Here is a 22,035-nt window from a genome sequence, read left to right as displayed (position 1 = left end):
TCACAGGTGTGCACAAGATGAAGCCAATATTTTTTGTGATTATAAGCAAGCAATAGGGAAAATATATCAGCAGCAAAAAAAATAAAATCTAAGCAGAATGGAAGTCTGCTCTAACTATCACTATCTGATCCAGAACTATCCTACAGGGGAGCCCCTTCCACAATGGCAAGGATTTAAGTTATGATTTGGGGGTCAGAGGAGACAGTAAGCAGGAGATCTGGGGTCTTCTGAATCAAGGGGGCCAGGTCAGGGGGTCCAAGCTCTAAACCAGCCTCAGGGCTGCCTGAAGAATGGCTAGAGATCATTCTCAACTTACAACAGCTCATTTAGTGACCGTTCAACATTACCACAGCACTGAAAAAGTGACTTATGACCATTTTTCATGCTTATGACCGTTGCAGCATCCCCATGGTCACGTGATCAAAATCCAGGCACTTGGCAACTGACCCATATTTATGACGGTTGCAGGGTCCCCTCTTGCGGCCTTCTGACAGGCAAAGTCCATGGAGGAAGCCGGATTGACTTTACTAAACTTATCAACTGCAGTGATTCGCTTAACAACTGTGGCAAGAAAGGTCGTAAAATGGGGCGAAAAGTCACTTAACAAATGTCCCGCTTGGCAACATAAGTATTGGGCTCAATTGCGGTCATTAAGTCGTGGACCACCTGAAATAAGCAGAAGCTGAATTCCAACAAGACAAAGGAACGGTGATAAAGGAAGCCACCGTAACCGGTTGGGGAATCCAGTATATTATCAAGCAAGGTTGTCCTCCCTTCTCCTATCAGAAAGAGAAGGTCCAGTCTTTGGCCCTAAGTCCACCCTTATCATGAAGCGGAAACTCAAATACTTTGGCCACCTAATGAGAAGGAAGGAGTCGCTGGAGAAGAGCCTAATGCTGGGAAAGGTTGAGGGCAAGAGAAGAAGGGGACGACAGAGAAGGAGGTGGCTGGATGGAGTCACTGAAGCAGGAGGCGTGAGCCTAAATGAACTCCAGAAGATGGTAGAGGACAGGAAGGCCTGGAGGAACATTGTCCATGGGGTTGCAATGGGTCAGACACGACTTCGCAGCTAACAACAACCACCCTTATCAATAGATTAAGAGACTGGTTCAGGTACCGCTGTAGCTACCACTGGCACATGGGAATTTTCAAGCTGAATCTCCTGCAATGTGTGTTCATGGGATTGGCCTACAAGCCACCGTGAACTTTTGGATCACCAACACCCTACCAAACATACTGTAAAGAAAGCCTATGCCTGCGTGGAAATTGGCGAGACAGACCAATGGGAAATGCTGTTGAGTATTTCCACAAAAGGAGAAGGAATCCAAAGGGATAGTCAGGGAAATTTGTTTTAGACAAGCAAAAGATATACATGAGGTTGTTCTATGCTAAAACCAAACTGTCAAAAAGACAGAGAGAGAGGATAATGGGAAATTTCAACAACCTTGAAACTAATTACCAGAAAGCCAAGAGACAGAGAATCCACACATCATCATCATCATCATTGATGACCTCATTTGTCAAAAAAGTGGACCAAGAAACAAGGGGGTCTGTTTTCCCCGACTCTAGCCTTTCCAAGAGGGAAGAATGGATTCAAAAAGTGCATTTAATTTGGGAGGTAGTGATCACATTAATCCTGAGTTCGTGATACCGGGGCAGAAGAAGAATACAGAAGGGTCAGAGACACATACTGATCTTAACAGCAGACTTTGGAAAGGTAAAACCGACCGAATGCTGTGAAACCCTGAAGGAAAAACGTAAATGAGATCTATGTGGATAAGCTTTTTAAAATTCTGGAAGGATAAAGGGAGATATATAAAAATGGAAGGGGTAGCATATCGAAGAAAGAGGCAGAACAGTCACCAGAAACTCTACAGTTATGTCAGAAAGGCTGGAGCTCAGAACGAGTTGAGACTTGTGGAAATGTCTAAAACAAAGCAGCACAAAAAAAATGGATTTTCAGGTACATTGGAAACAAAGACAAAGAGAGTGTAGGTCTGTTGCTAGGAGAAAAGTATGAACTGGCAACAGGAAACAGCAAGAAGGCAGTCTGAATCCTTACTGTATTTTGTGCCTGTCCCTAGCTGACCATTATTCGGCCACTTGTGGAAGAAGGGAGCTCCAGCTCAGGAGATGGTAAAAAAACTGCACTTATTTCCAATTAATTTAAATCTGAGAGCCAGAATTGGAAGAGTCTAGGAATTAGCGGTAGTAAAGAGAAACAAAACTATGGCCTGTAATGTCAAGGAATCGTCAGAGACCTGCCAAGGTCCCAGAAGAAAGAAAGAAAGAAAGAAAGAAAGAAAGAAAGAAAGAAAGAAAGAAAGAAAGAAAGAAAGAAAGAAAGAAAGAAAGAAAGAAAGAAAGAAAGAAAGAAAGAAAGAAAGAAAGAAAGAAAGAAAGAAAGAAAGAAAGAAAGAAAGAAAGAAAGAAAGAAAGAAAGAAAGAAAGAAAGAAAGAAAGAAAGAAAGAAAGAAAGAAAGGACTGTGGTGGAGGAGTGGACCGAATCCAGCATTGCAGGCTAACTCTGCCAAGTCAGCAGTTCGATCCTGACCGGCTCAAGGTTGACTCAGCCTTCCATCCTTCCCAGGTCAATAAAATGAGGAGCCAGATTGTTGGGGGCAACAGGCTGACTCTGTAAACCGCTTAGAGAGGGCTGTACAGCATTATGAATTGGTATATAAGTCTAAGAGCTATTGCTGCTGCCATTGCTTATTGAAGTCCCTATCTTCAAAAGAAGGGAAAAGAAGAAATGACAGACCTTTCATCTTGGTGTCTATATTGGGCAAGGCCTTCAAACAGATGACCAAGCAGTTTTTGAGCACTTGGACAGCCATGCTACAATAGGAGCCAGCACAGACTTACGGCACCCAAATCATTGCAAACTAACTCCTCCTTTTTGATAAGACTTACTAGCTTAACAGATTGGAAGAATGCCATGGACAAAGTGGCACCTTGACTTCAGGAAAACATCTCACAAAAATTCTCACAATACCGTTATTGCTAAAAAAAAAAAGTTAAACTATAAGGTAGATGGATTCATAAGTAGCTGAATAGAGATTGTAATGAATAACGAATGTCAGTTTGGCGAGTCGTACTAAGTGAACCGCCACAGAGCTCCATTCAAGGTCCTCGGCTATTCGATAGTGTTATCGCTGATCTAAATAATGGTGCTGAGGGGGTTAATTATCCAATCTGGAAAGGATATAAAATTAGAAGAACAGCTGCATACTTCTGAAACAAAAGAAAAGGTCCAAAAAGATTTGAACAGTGGCCTGAAATAAACAAGAACAAATGGAAAAATCCAATTTTTAAGATAATTCTTAGACAACGAGGAAGTAAGGGGTGAGAAGGGGCATTCAGGCATGTAACAAGAGATGTAACAAGCAAATACAGCGTCAGTCATAAAGGAGTCAGAGGCCTAATGTCAGACCTGCCACAACTTAAACACTCCTTGGCTTCATTTCTTGAGAAAGGTATAGTTTATTAGAGATCAAGTGTACTGCAGTAGTGCAAAGCCAGAATTGAAAATCGTATGCCAAAATCCTTAAGTTCTACTCTTCCCTCCCTTAACTCTCTCTCATTGCTCCCCTCCCCCCAGTGTAACCAATCGGGTTCAGGAAAGATGTTTTCCTAATGGAGGGTTCAAGTGCAGGTTGTTATGCGACTCCCTCCTTCTTCCAGCTAGGTGACCTTGAGGCAGCATCTCAAGGAAGTACAGCCTCTACTTTCATTTTCCCAAGCATTCCCCTCTTTATCCACCTCCCCACAGTTCACGGGAGTCTGACAGCGCAGGGAAGCACAAGCAAGCATAAGGTGACAGCTGACATCTATACACCTCAAAACATGGAATAAACAGGGAGGGCTTGAGGTCCTAGGACATGAGGGCAGATACAATATTGCAGCTATTACTGAAACTTGACGGGATGGAAGCCATGATTGGAATATATTACTAGAAGGTTGTAATTTGTAAAAAAAAAAAAAAAACAGACCCAACAAAAGAGGGGAAGGAGTTGCATTGAACTCCTATATCTCTACAGAAATACACAATACCAAGGCTGAAAGCCATCCTGAAAATATTTGGGTGAATATTTGAGGAAAAAGATATGACATTGCTATAGGTGTGTACCACAGGCCACCCAACCAAGCAGAGGAAATAGAGGGATTTTTTTGCTAATTAGTTAGCTGAGGTGTGCAGAAAACACACAATTTTAGTAATGGGGGACTACTGTGACATCAACTGGGAGACAAATCCTGCAGGGAATGAGAGATCAAACAGGTCCCTGACATGCCTAGCTGGCAACTTCATCATCCAAACAGAGGAGGGGGGGGGAACTAGTAGGACAGCTATACTGGACTTCATTGTTACTAGCAGGGATGAAATGGCTCAGGGATGAAATGTTACTAGCAGGGATGAAATGGGGGAGAGTCAGTGGCCATGCCATACTAGAACTTGCCATAATGCAGCCACAGCTAACTGAATAAAGAGACACTACTCTTTTAGACTTTAAGAAAGCTGACTTCAGACTAAGAAAGATATTGACAAGGATTCCAAGGATAGAAATTCTAGAAGGAATACCACAGACAAACAAAAACAAAAGGCACCACACAAGACCAGCACGCTTGCACAAAGAGCTCTCTGACAAACTGAGGGGCAAAGAGGACAAATATGAAAAAGTGAAAGAAGGGCATATAACTAATGGTAGAATATGAGAAGAAGGTGACGGGCAGCAGGGAGAAAGCAGAACTGCTTAATTCCCTTCTTTACATCTGTCTTCACAAAAGAAAAAGAAAAAGTCCAACCTGTCGAAAGCAACACTATGGGGGACAGAACAGGAATGCAGGTCAAGATAAGCAAGGATTTGATCAGAGAACATGTACTTGCTTTCAATGAGTTCAGATCTCTAGCACCAGATCCATGCCAGTGTAGTGAAGGAGCTGGCAGACATGATCTCAGAACCACTGGATGAAACCTTTCAGAGATCCTGGAGCAAGGGAGAACCACCAGAGGACTGAAAAAGAGCTGATATGACTCGTCTTCAAAAAGCGGGGAAAAGCAGATCCAGGAAATTACAGGCCAACCAGCTTGACATCAATACCTGGGAAAATCCTAGAAAAGATAATTAAGCAGCAGATTTGTGAGCACCTACAAATGAACAAGGTGACTACTGGAGGCCAGCATTAAAAGCATGTCACAAAAACAAAGCTTATTGCATTCTTAGACCAAGTGGCAAAACAGCCAAGCTCAGTGAGCATAAAAGACTCCAATATATCTTTCACACATTTTGTTAATAAGCTGCATGTCCCCCATCCTAAACCCTGTGGGTTTGATTTTTTTATTCCTCAGTGAAGAATTTTGTATTTCTCTATTAAATAAAATTAGGTTATTTTCAGCCCATGAAAATTTAATAGGAAATTCTCTGTACCTTCAGTCATTAATAAAAAAACCCTGAAGACTCAAAGATCCAGTAGTGATTTTTATAAGGGCTCCACTTGACACTCCTTTTAAATGTCATGAACGTTCTTTGATTACCATTTTTAATCATCTGCATCCTCTTAGTTCTGGCGTCATTCTACCCATATTTTAACTAGCCTGCTAATAGTACATAGTTCACCAATGAACATCATAGATTGAGACAATTACTAGAAGTCACCATGGATTTGCCAGACAAGCCTTATTGCCTTCTTTGACAAAGCGACTAAAGAGAACCTGGGGTCTCTTGTTCAACACCACAATGACACCCTGAAATCCTGCGGTATGCTGTATGCTGGAATAGCTATGGTTATCTCCATCTTGTAAGCTGGCCAACAATAAGACTGAATTTAATCCAGATAAGCCAGTTTTCCACAAACCTGGAACTAATCCATGGAACAGCTTATCCCAAGGAACTGAAACATGGAGGTTTTCAAGGAAAGAAAACCATTTGCCTGAGATGGTATGAGGACTCCTGCCTTGGGCAGGTGATTGGATTGGTAGACCTCCAAGGTCCCTTCAAACTCTGGGGTTCTATGGGAATGAGAATTCTATGTATTCGCAATGATGAGGCTTTCTAGTTCTTTAGTCCAAGAGCAGAACAGCAGTTTTGAGCAAGTCAGAGTCACAACAAGAAAGTATTCTAACAGATTTTTAAGGAGAAATAAACTTGAGTCACTTGGAAAAACAGTCGTGTCGCGTGTCTTAGACAGGTTCAGATAGAAGACTGTATAAAATAGATTAGGCTCTTTAGCAGTCGGGATGGCTGCCAAATTTCAGTAGAACCTGTAGTGTTTAAGAGTGTGTGGATTCCAAAATTTCTTGGACTACTTCCACAAAGCCCAAAGGCAGAAAAGGAGTGCCAAGAACCAGGTGAACTTTTGTATATTTAGTGTTACTATATTCCACCCCTAGAGCGCTCCGCTGAAAGAACAGCATTGCACTTCACATCAAAATTAAGATCATACTTACAATGTGGTTAAAATTTTATTCTTAAATATACTCCAGAAGCAAAAAAAAATGGGGAAAAGTGAGATGGAAGAAATTAAGAGCATAAGGACATAATCACCATCCTGGGTCCCACTATAGCTAATGAGATGTATCCCAAATGAAATGAGCAGAAGGGGGGGTGGGGAAGCATCCTGTCCTCTGACAGGATGAGAGATGCTGTCAAGGCTGATCAAACACCCTCTGACCATTTGGTCCTCCACTTTTTCTGCCATGAGAAACTAAAATGACAAAACCATATAATCAGCTCAATAATTTTACTAAAATATTTTTATGCTACTTTTTAGTATTAAAAATCCTAAAGGAGTTTACCAACAAGTTTTAAATTTAAAAGGACTGAAAAACAACCATAATTACAATGCCAAAACAATTGATTAGGGGACTGGAGGCTAAAACATACAAAGAATGGTTGCTGGAATTGGGTGTATCCAGTTTAATGAAAAGAAGGACTAGGGGTGACATGACAGCAGTGTCATTAGGGGCTGCCACAAAGAAGAGGGAGTCAGGCTATTCTCCAAAGCACCAGAAGGCAGGACAAGAAGCAGCAGATGGAAACTAATCAAGGAGAGAAGCAACCTAGAACTAAGGAGAAACTTCCTGACAGTTAGAACAATCAATCAAGGGAGTTAGTTAAATAGTTAGAACAATCAATCAAGCTTTGCCTTCAGAAGTTGTGGGTGCTCCGTCACTGGAGGTTTTCAAGAAGAGACTGGACAGCCCCCTGTCTGGAATGGTATAGGGCAGTGATGGCGAACCTTTTAGAGACTGAGTGCCCAAACTGCAACCCAAAGCCCACTTATGTATCATTGGGTGCCGGGTGGGCGTGGCCCTTTGGTTAGGCGTGGCTACGGTGGTAATGGCAAACTGAGCGGGACTAAAAAGTTCAATCAATTCCAACTTTGCGAGATCTTTTTTCCCACGAGAAGTTGAAATTGATTGATTGATTGAAACTTTTTTTGTTTTTTGCACATGGTGGTGGAGGCCTAAAGCAAAAAGATTTTATAAAACCCAGCTGAAGGCCTAGGACTGGTGCGACGGCACACATGCCCACAGAGAGGGCTCTGTGTGCCGCCAGTGGCACCCGTGCCATAGGTTCGCCACCCCGGGTCTAGGGTCTCCTGCTTGAGCAAGAGGTTGGACTAGAAGACCTCCAAAGTCCCTTCCAACTGTGTTATTCTGTATTCTGTTCTCTATTCCGGTATTACCTATATATATAAAATATTATTACACTCTCCTTCTGGGTGGCAAAGGCATAAAGAGAAAAGTTTAGGAGTTCAAAATCAAAAAATACATAACCGGATTACTGAATTAAATAAATTGAAAGTTCGGTTCATCAGGCTTTAAAGTTGTACAGAGGTTTTCGCCTTTTTCTTAAATGCCAGCAGGGCAAAGAATCTTATGGATCTTCAAAGAGTTTCATCCACAGTTCCAAAGCTCACAGCGAGGGGCAGGCAGGTGATACCTGATGCAGACAGTCCTGCAGGTATTTGGTACGAGCAATACCAGATGTTAGAAGTTAAAACCAGCTTTCTGAATTGTGGCTGCTCCATCACTGGAGGTTTTCAAGAAGAGATTAGACAACCATTTGTCTGAATTGGTATAGGGCAGGGGTAGGCAACCTTGGCTCTTTTATGACTCGTGGACTTCAACTCCCAGAATTCCTGAGCCAGCCAGTCATAAAAGAGCCAAGGTTGCCTAGCCCTGGTATAGGGTCTCCTGCTTGAGCATAGGGTTGGACTAGAAGACCTCCAAAGTCCCTCCCAACTGTTATATAAGCGCTACCCTGAAGACAGCCACTGCTAGACTAGTCAGAGACAGATGTTTTTGGACAACCAGCAATGCAATTTTGAAGGGATTGAAGTTCAATTTATTTCTTGCTATTCAAATCCTTAGAAGTACTAGACCCCAGTGCAAGACTTCAAGGGCTTGAGTACGTACCATTTGTTATCTGAGTATCCTCAGTGAGTTGATAGTGCTTCACCTGAATAGAGGAATTCGCCAAGCAGTTTCGTGCAAGTGTCAAAAGAGATGCCGGCAGCACTTCACAATGGCTCAGCCCGTGGGCCATCAACTCCCTCCTTCTTTGCCACCACCAAGAAGTAGAACCACCACAACACAACACCTCCAATTCCCAACCCAGAAATATATCATGATCACTAGTATCCAATGTTATTGAGAGATCCAACAGGACCAGAATATATTCCCTATCCAATTCAACAGCCACAACCACACTATGTTTTTAGTCCCATGCTTGAACCCCAAATAGAAAATATCCTGATAATCCATTTCCTCTAATGCACTTTGCCTTTGTAGCAAAGTTTAATTCGGAATCTTCCCCCAAATGCCCATCCCTTCCCCTCCATCTGCTTGGCCGTCACTTCCACCTTCCCCACCATGTCTTGCCCAAGAAGACCTCCTAGAGAAGGGGTGGGAACCTTGGCTCTTTTATGATTGGTGGACTTCAACTCCCAGAATTCCTGAGCCAGCCATGCTGAGGAGAAAGGGAGAGGTTTCCAAGCTGAGCCATGCTGGGTCAGGAATTCTGGGAGTTGAAGTCCACGAGTCATAAAAGAGCCAAGGTTCCCCATCCCTGTCCTAGACCAAGCAGGGGCCGCCTCTGCACATCTTAGCATCAAGTGATCGTGCTCGGAACTGGCATGACCAACAGCCCCCTTTTAGATAAAGAGTCTCACATTTGCTGAATTAATTCTATTAGTCACTGAAGCAATGGTAGATCCCTGGAGGTCTCCAGCCAGGGGGATTTCATTGATTTGCTGCCAAGCAGCTGACTGGACAGCAGAGGACAGGCCAACTTAGAAAAGAAAAAGGTGTAAAAGAGAGCCTTGGTGGAGCAGTGGGCTAATGCCTCCTTAAGTAACACCAGGTGCCTGCAATTAGTGCAGGTTCGAGTCCCACCAGGCTCAAGGTTGACTCAGCCTTCCATCCTTCCGAGGTAGGTAAAATGAGGACCCAGATTGTTGGGGGCAATTAAGCTGACTTTGTAATAATGCTGCTTGGGGGGTGTGTGAAAGCCCTAATAAGCAGGCATATACATAGAATGAAGGCTACTGCTAAGCTTGTAAGCCGCCCTGAGTCTTCGGAGAAGGGCGGGATATAAATGGAATTAAAAAAAAACAAAAACAAAAAAAACAAAAAGGAGCACATAACTAGAACGGAATACTAGCAAATAGCCCAAATCTGCAAGGATGGAGACAGGAAGGTTAAGGCTCAGAATGAACTAATACTGGCAAGAAATGCCAAAAATAACAAAGAAAACTTCTTTCAACATATAAAGAACAAGAAGAAAATCAAGGAAATGGTAAGTCCACTAATGGGAGGAAATGGCAAAAAGGTGACAGGCAGCAGGGAGAAAGCAGAACTGCTTAATACCTTCTTGGCGTCTGTCCTTATACAAAAGGAAGAAATGTGTCACTCCATCAAAGCCAGCAGTATGGGAGTAGAACAGGAATGCAAGTCAAAATAGGCAAGGAATTGGTAAGGAAATACCTATCCACTTTAGACGAATTCCAGTTGCCAGGACCAGATGGCTTACTACCCAGAGTGCTGAAGGAACAGGCAGATGAGATCTTGGAACCACTGATCAAAAACTTTCAGAACTCCTGCAGCACAGGGGAACTCCCAGGGGATTGGAGAAGAACTTCCAATCTTCCAAAAGCAAGGGGGGGGGAGTGGATCCAAGAAACTACAGACTAATCAACTTAACATCAATACCTGGGAAAATCTGGGAAAAAGTAATCAAGCAGCAGATTTGAGAGCATTTGAGAGATTTGGGAACGAGGTGATTACTAGATGCCGGCATTGGATTGTTCAAAGCAGGTCATGCCAAACAAACCTTGTCTTCTTTAAAGTGACTAAAGTATTGGATCAAAGTAATCAACTAGTGTATATTATACTGAGAGTTCAGTAAGTATAGACTTTGCAACGGCACTTTGCATGTGGTCCTCAATGGAACTACATCTATGTGGAGGGACGCATGCAGCGAGGTGTTGGGCCCAGCACTCTTCACCATCTTCATAAATAACCTAGATGAGGGGATTAATTGGGCACTCATCAAATGTGCAGACAACACCAAGCTGAGAGGAACTGCTAACACTTTGGAAGACAGACTTAAGATTCAGAAGGATCTTGATAGACTTGAACACTGGGCCCTAGCCAATAAGATTCAGTTCAGTGGTGAGAAAAGTAAGCACTTTGGCAGAAGAAAACAGATACAGTGCCTGGCTCAACAGTAGTAACTCTCAGAGGGATCTAGTTGTCCTTTAATGGACCATCGCTTCAATGTGAGCTAGCAGTCCTCTGCAGCTGCTAAAAAAGCCAATCCACTCTTAGGTTGCATCAACAGAGGGATAGCATAAAGATCAAGAGAAGTGTTAGTATCACCCTGTACAACAGAGGTTCCCAACCTGTGGGCCGTGGCCCACTACTGGACCGTGGCCTCCTGGCCACTAGGCCACAGAACAGGCTGGCCAGTGTGCGCACTGCCACCAGTATACAATTGGGGCACTGCACAGTGAAAATGGGGTGCCAATGTGGCAAAAACGGGGCGGTGCTTGCGAGTGTCACGCAGGCGCTAGCACTGCCCTGTTTGCATCACGCGTGCTTGCGGACCTGTTTTTGTGTGCACACATGGCGTAAAATGCTTCCCCCTCCCTTTCCCTCTGGTCCCAGAAGAAAGGTTGGAGACCTCTGCTATACAGCACCAGTAAGGCCAGACTTGGAAAACTGCATCCAGTTCTGATCACCACAATACAAAAAAGATGCTGGGATACTAGAAAGTGTACAGAGATGAGCAATAAAGATGATAAGGGGTATGGAGGTTAAATCGTATGATGAACAGCTAAGGGAATTAGCTATATTTAGCCTAAGGAAGAGAAGGATTAGGGGACACCCAGAGGCATCTTGCAATACTTGAAAGGCTACCACAGAGAAGTGGGGGTCGGGCCTACACTCCAAAGGACCACAGGGCAGAACAAGAAGCAATGGTGGAAGCTCATCAGAGGAACATCTAACCTGGAACTAAGGTTAGTTCCAGGTTGGAACTAAGGAGACATTTCCTGACAAGAAGGACAAATATTCAGTGGAACAGCTTGCCTTCAGAAGCTGTGCGTGCTCCATGATTTTCAAGGCCATTCGTCAAGGATCGAATAAGAACTCCTGCCCTGGGCAGGGGCTTGGACTGAAAATCTCCAAGGTCTCTTCCACCTCTGTTCTTCTGTATGCTGCATTACAGTTGGAAATAAACTGAACTGAGATTCCACCTCCAACAGCTATCATGGTTCTGGTTCCAACAGAAGAAAAGCCTTCTAAAAGAATAACTTGTTTCAATCATGGGGAAGGGGAGGATGGCAAAGGAAGCTCAAACGCTACATAAACATCTAGCAAAGGTTCAAAAGCAAACCCAGGATTCCACCAAGAGATGGAAACAGATATTTACGGAATAAAGAATACAGAATAGCAAGAGTTGGAGGGGGTCTTGGAGGTCTTCTAGTCCAACCCGCTGCTCAAGCAGGAGGTCCTATAATATTCCAGAAAAATGGCTATTCAATCTCTTTGGTAAAACAGAAGAAAAAAAAGCGATTACAAAAAAAGAGGGGGGAAAAGCAATGCATAATTAAACATCTGTAAGGGTTGTTACATGTGATATAAATTGGTTAATTAGACACACAATTAGTTGAAGGTAAGCAACAACTAGAAATAGTGTCAGAAAAGCTACAGTTAAGCAGAGCTTGTTGAGAGATTCAAAAAGTATCCTTCTATATATGTTGAAAGCAGAATGAAGGAAAAAAACAGATTACCAACTGTTCCATAAATGAAGTTGAAGAAGTCAATTCCAGCTGTTAATAAATTCCTGAAAATTTTATCCAAGCCAAAGTTCACTCACAATACACCTAAACACCTTGTGGATTGTGATACAAGGATACAATGTTCCTAAGTTATAAAAGCACAAAGAGAAAAGTTATTTAACTTCTTATTAAAATTTGTGTACAACTTATCTTGGCATTTTCTGCTCCTTGCTTTCAACAATTTATGGATTATTGCAAAATCCCTAAATAATATCCACAAGCTTAGTAATGTGATTAATTATCTGCCATCAAGTCATTGTTAATCCTTAGTGACCGCATAGATTTTCTCCATGCCAATCTTTTCTTAACTTGGTCTTTCAGATCTTCCAGCACGTTCCCATCACAATGCCTTGTTCTGACTTCTGCTTTCCACCTTTCCCAGCATCAGAGCCTTTTCCCAGAGAGCTGAGTCTTCACATCATGTGTCCAAGTAGAATAATTTGACCCTGGCCATTTGTGCCTCAAGGGAGAAGTCTGAGTTGATTATTTTCCGATGACCCATCAGTTTGTTTCCTTGGGTGTCCATTGTATTCTCAAGACTCTTCTCCAACACCAATGATCAAAGGCCTCAATACTCTTCCTATCTGCTTCTTAAAAATAGAATGTTCATTTTCCGTAGAATGTTACAAGGAATATCATGGCTTGTACAATTCTGATCTTTCCGGTTACAGACACATCAAGACATTTGGATATCTTTCCCAAGTTTTCAAGAAAGCAAGACAAGAGCCAATGGATGGAAAGTAATCAAGGAGAGAAGCCATCTAGAACTAAGGAGAAATTTCCTAACAGTGAGAACAATTAACCAGTGGAACGGCTTGCCTTCAGAGGTTGTGGGTGATCTATCACTGGAGGCTTTTAAGAAGAGACAGCCACTTCTGTGAAATGATATAGGGTTTCCTGCCTGAGCAAGGGGTTGGACTAGATGACCTCCAAGGTCCTTTTCAGCTCAGTTATTCTGTTAGCCTGTTTCACGGCTATTCTATTATGTGCTGGTCTACAACATACTTCTTGACTGCTTGTTCCTTGACTGTTGATGACTGATCCTAAAAGGCAGAAGTTATTCTCCACTTTGATATTTTCATTATCAATTCTCAGGTTGGTCATTACTTCGGTTTTCTTTGTATTTAATTTTAGCCCCATTTTATCACTGTGCAGCTTGACTTTTATTATTAGACCTAACCGATGCTTTGCATTTTTGGATATCTCAGGATAGTGCCATTGACACAGTGCAGGCTATTAATGTTTTTCCTCCAGTGTCAAAACTGCACTCAGCCTATTTTCCATCCAACTTTACTTAACATGTATTCAGCATCTAGGTTAAATTAGGGGAGAATGTAGAACCTATCTGTGTTAAATCTGACAGGAAACCTATGAACAATTCTTCCATGCATGAAAAATAAAACTAAATGGAAGGGGGGGGGAAACCCTTCTGCCTCTTTCTCAGATGAGTAATTCCAGTAGTACTGGAATACTACTACTGGAATAGTCAGGAAAATAAGCAACTTTTATTCATAGAAATTAACAAGACTTTTAAGGTGCTGTGCCTAAAAGCATCAAGGTTTTCTTCTCTTACTAGAAAACCACAGAGACCATAAATCTACAAAAAATATTGGCCTCGCATCAGAGAATATTTCTTTCTAAGGGTTTGGTAGCAGAGGAGACCAGCAGTTTGCAAAAGGTGAGGGAGATTCCCTCGTGGGCAAACTGGACAGTCATAAATGTGTCCTAGCAACTGAAATGCATCTATTCAGCCAAGCTATCCATCAAAGCATATAAGGGACACCCTTTAGCTTGGTCTAAAGTGGATATGCATAATGCAAAAGGAGTCTCCTCTTTAGCTGTGTGACCATCCCAGTAACAAAGCTACAAAAAGGCCTCCTCACTTAACATGACAAATGTATGTATAAGTATTTCAGGTCACCTCAACTGCAATTTGTATCTCTATGCGGCTTTGCAGCTTATACAATTAAAAGGAAAAGAACAGGAACAATAAAACAGTTCACACTGGGGAAAAACAAATCAGGAAAACTATAAACTCCACTGCAAAACTCACAAACACCTTTCAGGACAAGAGCTGCCAGGCCAGCTGCAACAGGCAAATTTCTAAGGCTTTACAAAAGCACTACAAAGGGGAGGACTTTTCCAGAGGAGACCCACCCCACCCCACCCCCCACAATTGACACTGCTTTGCTGATGGGACTAGGAGCCAGCCAGATACCAGCGACCTTTCCAGACAGGCAGAAACAATTGAGAATAATGTTCCTAAGATCTGTAGACTTTACAGATGACAATTTCTCCTATGAATTCCACCCAGAAACCAACTGGCAACTTTTGCAGCTCAGAAAGTAGAAATATGTCACAGAGACGAACCAAGACACACCTACAGCTACAGCCGCTACATTCTGAATTAGGCTCAAGTAAACCTCCTTGCTGTAATTCAAAGAGAAGGGGAGTAGGACACAAGGGATTGTTTGTAAGAAGGAGCTCCTGATCCAGGAAGGATCCATAATTGACACACAAAGGCTCTGTGCAAAGAAAACCAGTGATTAAATCAAACTAGTATATAGAAAGCATAGAATAACAGAGTTGGAAGGCACCTTGGAGATCATCTAGTCCAACCCCCTGCTGGAGCAGGAGACCATATACCATTTCAGATAAATGATTGTCCAGTCTCTTTTTGAAAGCCTCCAGTGATGGAGCACCCACCACTTCTGAAGGCAAGCCGTTCCACTGGTTAATTGTTCTCACTGTCAGGAAGTTTCTCCTTAATTCCAGGTTGCTTCTCTCCTTGATTAGTTTCTATCCATTCTTTCTTGTCCTGCCCTGTTGTCTTCTGGTGCTCTTCTTTGTGGCAGCTCCTCAAATATTGGAACACTGCTCTCGTGTCAAACCCTAGTCCCGTGGGGGCGAACCTATGGCACGCATGCCACAGGTGGCACGCAGAGCCCTCTCTGTGGGCACGCACGCCATCGCCCCAGTCCTAGGCCTTCAGTTGGATTTTATAAAATCTTTTTGCTTTAGGCCTCTGCCACTGTGTGAAAAAAAAGGTTCAATCAATCAATCAATTTCAACTTCTCGCGGGGGGGGGGGGGGGAAAAAAAAGATCTCGCAAAGTTGTGCTGTTGAGCCACGCCCACCCAATGGGCCACACCTACCCAATGGGCCACACCCAGCCAATGGGCCACGCCCACCCAGCACCTGACAATAGTAAGTGGGTTTTGCGTTGCAGTTTGGGCACTCAGTCTCTAAAAGGTTCACCATCACTGTCCTAGTCCTTCTTTTCACTAGACTAGACAAACCCAATTCCAGCAACTTGTTCTTCTTATGTTTTAGCCTCCAGTGCCCGGATCATATTTGTTGCTCTTCTCTGCACTCTTTTCAGAGTCTCAACATCCTTTTTATATTGTGGTGACAAAAACTGGATGCCGTATTCTAAGTGTGGTCTTACTAAGGTTTTATATAGCGGTACTAATACTTCACGGGATCTTGATTCTATCCCTCTATTAATGCAACCTAGGACTACACTGGCCTTTTTTGGCTGTTGCTGCTCAATGCTGGCTCATATTTAAGTGATTGTCCACTTGGACTCCAAGATCACTCTCACAGTTACTGAGAATAAACCAAATTTCACCTAATATGTATCTGTACATTTGGTTTTTCTTGCCTAAAAACGCACTTTTATCTATGTAGAATTTCATTTTCTAGAGAGGGTCCAAGTCTGTCAAGATCTATCTGGATTTGAGTCTGTCTTCTGGGGTGTTGGGTGTTCCTGCCAGTTTAGTGTTATCTGCAAATTTGATGAGTTCCCCTTCTGTCCTCCCATCTAAATCATTGATGAAGATATGCAAAATCTGTTACCTCATCCCATAGATTTTTCTTCCGTCTGACTCAAAAGAAAGCAACTGCTCCCTTCTCTTGAGTTATGGGGGGTGTTTCCCTCCCTCTATATTCTTTGGAGAGTCCCAGCAGCATGAACTGCCTAATAAACACCGAACTCCCCATCCACTTCTAGCCACTGAGCAACAGCTAGGATCCAGGAGACAAACACACACTCACCCCACACATTATGCACAGTTTTTCCCTGGGGGAAGTTCAGCCCCACTGAGATGGGTGATCTTGGTCTCCACCCTTTAATCAGAAGCCATCTGTGTTCTTAGGAATCAGTCTCTGGGCAGAGGGCAGAGCCATAATGGCTGTCCTGTCCAATCGAGATTGCAAACTGGGCCTGTGCCAACAGATGACCTCCTAGGGGGCATTAAGGAGAAGTGGGGAAAGGATTGAGGAATCCCCCAAAGGGCATTTCCCCCCCCCTCCCAAACACACGTGACTCCAGACAAGGGGAAAAACTGCTGGGAAGCAGCATCACACACACACAGCCTCCATTCCTGGAGGAGATACCTACCTAGGTCTCAAACGTGTCAAAGCCAACAAGATAAGAAAGTTCTGTCCCTGAAAAGTCACTCGTGAAAGCAGAAAATGTCATTTTGTGCCGTCTCTGATGAACATCCATGTAAGCTAAATTTCAAAAAATGGACAGGGACAGGGCACTCACACCTGAAAGATGAGTCACTGAGTGGAATTCACTGCTAGTCAACTTCCTCATTTGTAAAAATTTAACTGAGCGCTCATCTACATCCCAGACCCACAGAAAAGATGAAAGGGGAAATGGAGGCAGAGGAAACAGGGGGAGGGGGCAGATGAGGGGCTGCTGGACCTAGCAGGATGAGGACCTAGCAAGAAGAAAGAGAGGGAAGGAGGAAGGCCTGCTGACCATCCCAAGGACCATCCATTCCCTAGCCAGGGGCGGCTCCCGCTTGCCCATCAGCAGTGGGCACTCCTTCCCCCTCCTTGGTCTTCACAGCATCTTATCAAGACCCCTCCTCCATCAAGAGAGCATGATTTAGGGGAGGAGCCCCCCCCTTGCTTTGAGGTACAGGAGGTGCTTACGTACTCTAGACTCCAAACTAAAGTACGGGTTGTGATGGCCACAACAGATACCCACTTTTCTTGCCACATTTCTTAAGTGGATTACTGCAGTTGTTAAGTGAGTAACAAGGTTGTTAAGAGAATCTGTCTTCCCCATCGATTTTGCCTTCTCAAGGTCGCAAAAGGGGATCACGTGACTCCTTGGGATGCTGTGACCCGTCATAAATATGAACCAGTTGTCTGAATGTAAATCACATGATCATGGGGATGCTGCAATGGTCATAAATGTGAAAAATGGTCGTAAGTGTGAAAAATGGTCATAAGTCACTTTTTTCAGTGCTGCTGTAACTTTGAACAGTCACTAAACGAACTGTTGTAAGTCAAGGACTATCTGTATCTGCAACAGAGGAGTGCCTAAGGTCAGCCTGACCTACACAGTGCAGAGAATCCCACAGAGATACTCACTCCATCATCTGCTCAAGACACCCTCCTAATGAAGCTCTTTGCTAACATTCACTAACAAATTCTCTGCTGAAGTGAAGCGTCTGGGCATTCACACACCCAGAAGCGCCTTCTGAAACATCCAGGGCAGACTGAAAAGAGAGATGTTGACTTTGCCAAACTAAAACACAGTTTTGAAGGCTCTACACATAGGGACCCCTACGGTGGGAAGGTAACAGCGTTCCGTGCGCCTTTGGTGTCTAGTCATGCCAGCCACGTGAGCACGGAGACGTCCTCGGACAAGCGCTGGCTCTTCGGCTTTGAAACGGAGATGAGCACCGGCCCCTAGAGTCGGAAATGACTAGCACACATGTGCGGAGGAACCTTTACCTTTACTTTACCTTTACACAGCCCTAACACTTAGTAGCACCAGAGCTGGAAGTACCTGATTTAATTGTCCACCAGACAGCACAGATGTAATTCTTTTGATTTAACTATAAAAGTGCAGGTTTTCCAACTGAAGGTTAGAAAAACACTCCATTAAAGCAAGACAGAGAAACAACTACAGCATAAACTGCCTTTCCAGCTCTTATTCTTTGTCTCAAGAACAGATTACATGTAATGCCAGGTACTAAGCTAGCTTAACGCTACCTTTAAAATATAGTGACAAGAAATATCAGCCCATAAACGAGACTGGGAAGGTCACTGCTCACCCAGATTGAATTAATTTGTACTTTATGACATGCAGTCCCAGTTTTTCTCTCCCCTCCTCTAAACCAGCCTGCTTTGTATCTGCAGAGTCCACCTGCATTTGATGGACTCTTCTCTATTAAAACCTACACAAGGTTGGCCTTAATGCAGGTGCAGGATTCAATTCCTGGACTCCCAACAGTTCACGTAGTGACCATTCAAAGATACAACAGCTCTGGGGAAAAAGTGGCAGGACTATTTTTCCACACTTCCCACTCTTACAGCATCCCCATGGTCAGGTGATCAAAACTGAGGTGCTTGGCTACTAACTCATATTTATGACGGTTGCAGGGTCCCAGAATTGTGTGATGACCCTTTGCAACCTTCTGATAAGCGAAGTCAATGGGGAGGCCAGATCTGTTTAACAGCCATGTTATTAACCTAACAAGTGCAGTGACTCACTTAACAACTGTGGCAAAAGAGTTCGTATAATGGGGCAAAACTCACTTAACAAACGTCTCACTTGGCACAGAAATTTTGGGCTCAGCTGTGATCCTAAGTCGAGGACCATCTGTATTGTTTTTCTCCTGCCCTAAGAGACTTTGTCTCATCTTTGGGGAAGGATCCCGTTTGCAGGAATCGTGCCCACAGGTGACGTGGAATGCAATTCTGAGGATTCCAAGGGGAGGAAACTGCCTATTAAGGGCGTGCAAGTCCAGCTGCCACCTGATCTTAAGAATTGCAGACGGCTGTTGCTTTTACTTTCCTGCATGTGCCAAAACACAGTTTGGAACCAAATCCAAAGCACTGCGTGACCTGAATATATATAGGAAACTTCCAAGAAATGGGTATACCGTAAGGGAGAGTGAAACCAGTCAATGATGCACCAGGATAAAGCCACCCACTAGGAAAGCCAAAGGGAGATTGTGTTTCTGCCAACAAGGCATCTGTGAACCGAACCATTCTGGTGCTGGAAGAGCCCGCACCTCTTCGAAGTTTTTAAAAAAACTGGGAAATGGGAAGAGCTTGCTAGACACAGATCTCTCTAAGGGGGGACACTGAAAAGTGAACCACAGAGCAGGTGCCGTACCTGTCAAACCCTAATATCCCCTGTAGACCACCTAACAGCCACCTAAGCAGTGGCACAATCATCGGATGCGCAACCAAATCAGAGGCATCCCTATACAGCAGCAGTGGATGCAATAAAAAATAATGGCTGAACTACTATTCCCAGCATCACTCACTGTTGGCCATGTTAGCCAGAGCTGCTGGGGGCTTAGCCATTAAAGCAATATTGGACCGACTATGGTTAAATGGAAAGCTTGCCAACAGCATGAGCCCTGGTGGTGCAGTGGTTAGAATGCAATATTGCAGGCAAACTCTACCCATAGCCAAGAGTTCGATCCTGACCGGCTCAAGGTTGACTCAATCTTCCACCCTTCTGAGGTTGGTAAAATGAGGGCCCAGATTATTGGGGGCAATATATTGACATTTGTAAACCGCTCAGAGAGTGTTCTAAAGCACTATGGAACAGTATAGAAGTGTAAGTGTGTTTGCTATCGCTAATATGCGCTAGGTGGAGCCTCTCTGGAAAGGCAGAACTTTGTGGAACTTGCACCTAGTATGGTACTCCTGCAGGAGGCACCTGCTCTGCCTGTGCACTGATCATTAAATGCTCTTCAAACAACTTGCACCAGGATATTTATCACAGAGGACCATAGTTAAATGGAAAGCTTGTAACTCCCCTTTGCCCAGCTCTGTGGGGCTCCGTGGCATCCCCGCCTGGTGCTGAAGGAGCCTTACTCCATGGTCCCTGCCTAGACCAGGAGAATGGGATCTGTAGTCCCTGGGCTCCACAAGGACCGTGGTTATTTACCTTTGTTTTGCTTAAACCGGGTCTGTTGCCAGACATGATGGCTCCATCCAGATGTCCACAATGATGCATGATTGCATCATTTATTTATTTATTGCAAACTCTTTAATGCAGGCATTACAAAGTTCTACGACTAAAACATACCCCCAAATAACTGTAGACTTTGCACAACATGCTAAACTTGGGTTGGTGCTGGCTTCGGTTACTTGATGGGGGAGGGGGGGGCTCTGCCCATCTGGCTACTTTGCAGTTCAGTGGCACCAACTAACTCAATAACCCGATATGTAGGGAAGCTTTCATTGCTTCATCTACGTCTGTCATGCGAACAAGACCGTGTTTTCTGTCTGCAAAAAAGTGTTCCGGAGTTTGAAAAGTAGCACAGAAGCCACCCTGTTCGTCCATTCACAACTAGTTACCGAGAACCGGGCATCTCGCCCTGGCTCCAAGGCTGGCAACGCTCCCCGGCCGGCCGGGCCGATCGCCTCCCTCCGATTCCGGCCTCTGACGGCCCAGCCCTCCCCGCGCACGACTCGGCCGGACCGGACCTGCCGCCGAGGGAGAGGCGGGCTGGGAGAGGCGCCCGGGATGCCGCGGGGGCCGCCGCTCCGGCCGCGCCTCCCGGGAGTCGCCCGCCCGCCGGAGCGGCTCGTCCTTGGCGCACCCGGAGAGCGGCGGCTTTCCCCGGCTGTCCAGCCCGAGCATCCTCCCGGGAGGAGCGGGCCGGGCCGGGCCGGGCGGAGACGCTTCCCGACATCGCCGAGTCCGCGGCGAGGAGGCGCAAGAAGCGGCCCGCCCTGTCTCGGCTGCCGGCCCGCCCGAGCACCCGCGGCGAGGAGTCCCCGAGACCCGAGGCAGCCCCCGGGGAAGAGACGCGCCGCGGGCGGGCTCCCAGCAGCCGCCGGCCCCGGAGGGCTCCCCGCCGCCCGGCACGCGCGCCCAGCCCTCGCCCGCCGCACTCACCTGCCGCGGGCCGCCGCCGCTGCCGCTGCCGGGCTCGCCGGGCACGCTCTGCTGCTGCTGCTGCCGCCGCCAGCCGGGCGCGAGAGCCCGGGCGGGCCGGGGGGGCGCGGGGTCCGCCTGGGCTCGGGCCGTGCCCCGCGGCTGCCAGCCGGCCTCGGGCGCCGTCCGCTCGCGGCGCAGTTCCGAGCGCAGCTCCAGGTAGCAGCCCAGCGTGACGAGGTGCAGCGCCAGCGAGAGCGCGAAGAAGCCGGCCACCGCCCGCCACGCGCCCGAGCCCCGCCGGCCGCAAGCGCAGCCGCCCCCGCCGCCCCGCTCCGCCTCCAGCGGCCGCCCGTCCCGGGGAAGCGGCAGCGGCGCCCCGCGCTCCGAACCCATCGCGCCGGCCCGGCCCTACTGCGGCCGCCCCATCGCCCCGCGCCGACTCCGCGCTGCTCGCTCGCCCGCCCGCCGCCTCTTCCAGCTGCCGCCGCCGCCGCCGCCGCTGGAAGTTTCCCCGCCCGGAGGCGGGAAGGGAGGCCCGGAGGCGGGGCCGGCGGGAGACCGCCTCTGCGGGGGGGGGCGCTTGGGTGCGCGCGCCTGCCCGCCTCCCTTCGCCCCTCCTGCCCGGCTGGGGGGGGGGGGCCGTGCAGCGCCCCGGGCGCCCCGTTTCCCGCGGCTCCGGCCCGGAAGGTTTCACGCCACCTGCGCGCCCACGGAAGGTCCAGGCAGTCTACGACTTACAACTGTTCAAAGTTACCGCGGCATTGAAAAAAGGGACTTACGACCGTTTTTCACACTTAACGACCATTGCAGCCTTCCC

General features: G+C 45.9%; 1 protein-coding gene across 1 annotated transcript in view; it reads right to left on the bottom strand.

Annotated features, from left to right (window-relative positions):
- Nucleotides 1-21,611, bottom strand: part of EDA (ectodysplasin A) — a gene marked incomplete at its 5' end in the record, with an annotated part of 81,004 nt that extends 59,393 nt beyond the window's left edge. Inside the window, one exon of the mRNA XM_081336954.1 lies at nt 21,237-21,611. Coding sequence (XP_081193080.1) covers nt 21,237-21,611 — 375 coding nt within the window. The remainder of the gene's footprint in view (nt 1-21,236) is intronic.
- Between the last annotated feature and the right edge of the window lie 424 nt (nt 21,612-22,035).

Source organism: Vipera berus (assembly GCF_964194415.1).
Source record: "Vipera berus genome assembly, chromosome: 11".
Lineage (NCBI taxonomy): Eukaryota > Metazoa > Chordata > Lepidosauria > Squamata > Viperidae > Vipera > Vipera berus.
Note: the sequence above shows the minus strand (reverse complement) of the source record. Positions and strands in the feature narration are given on the sequence as shown.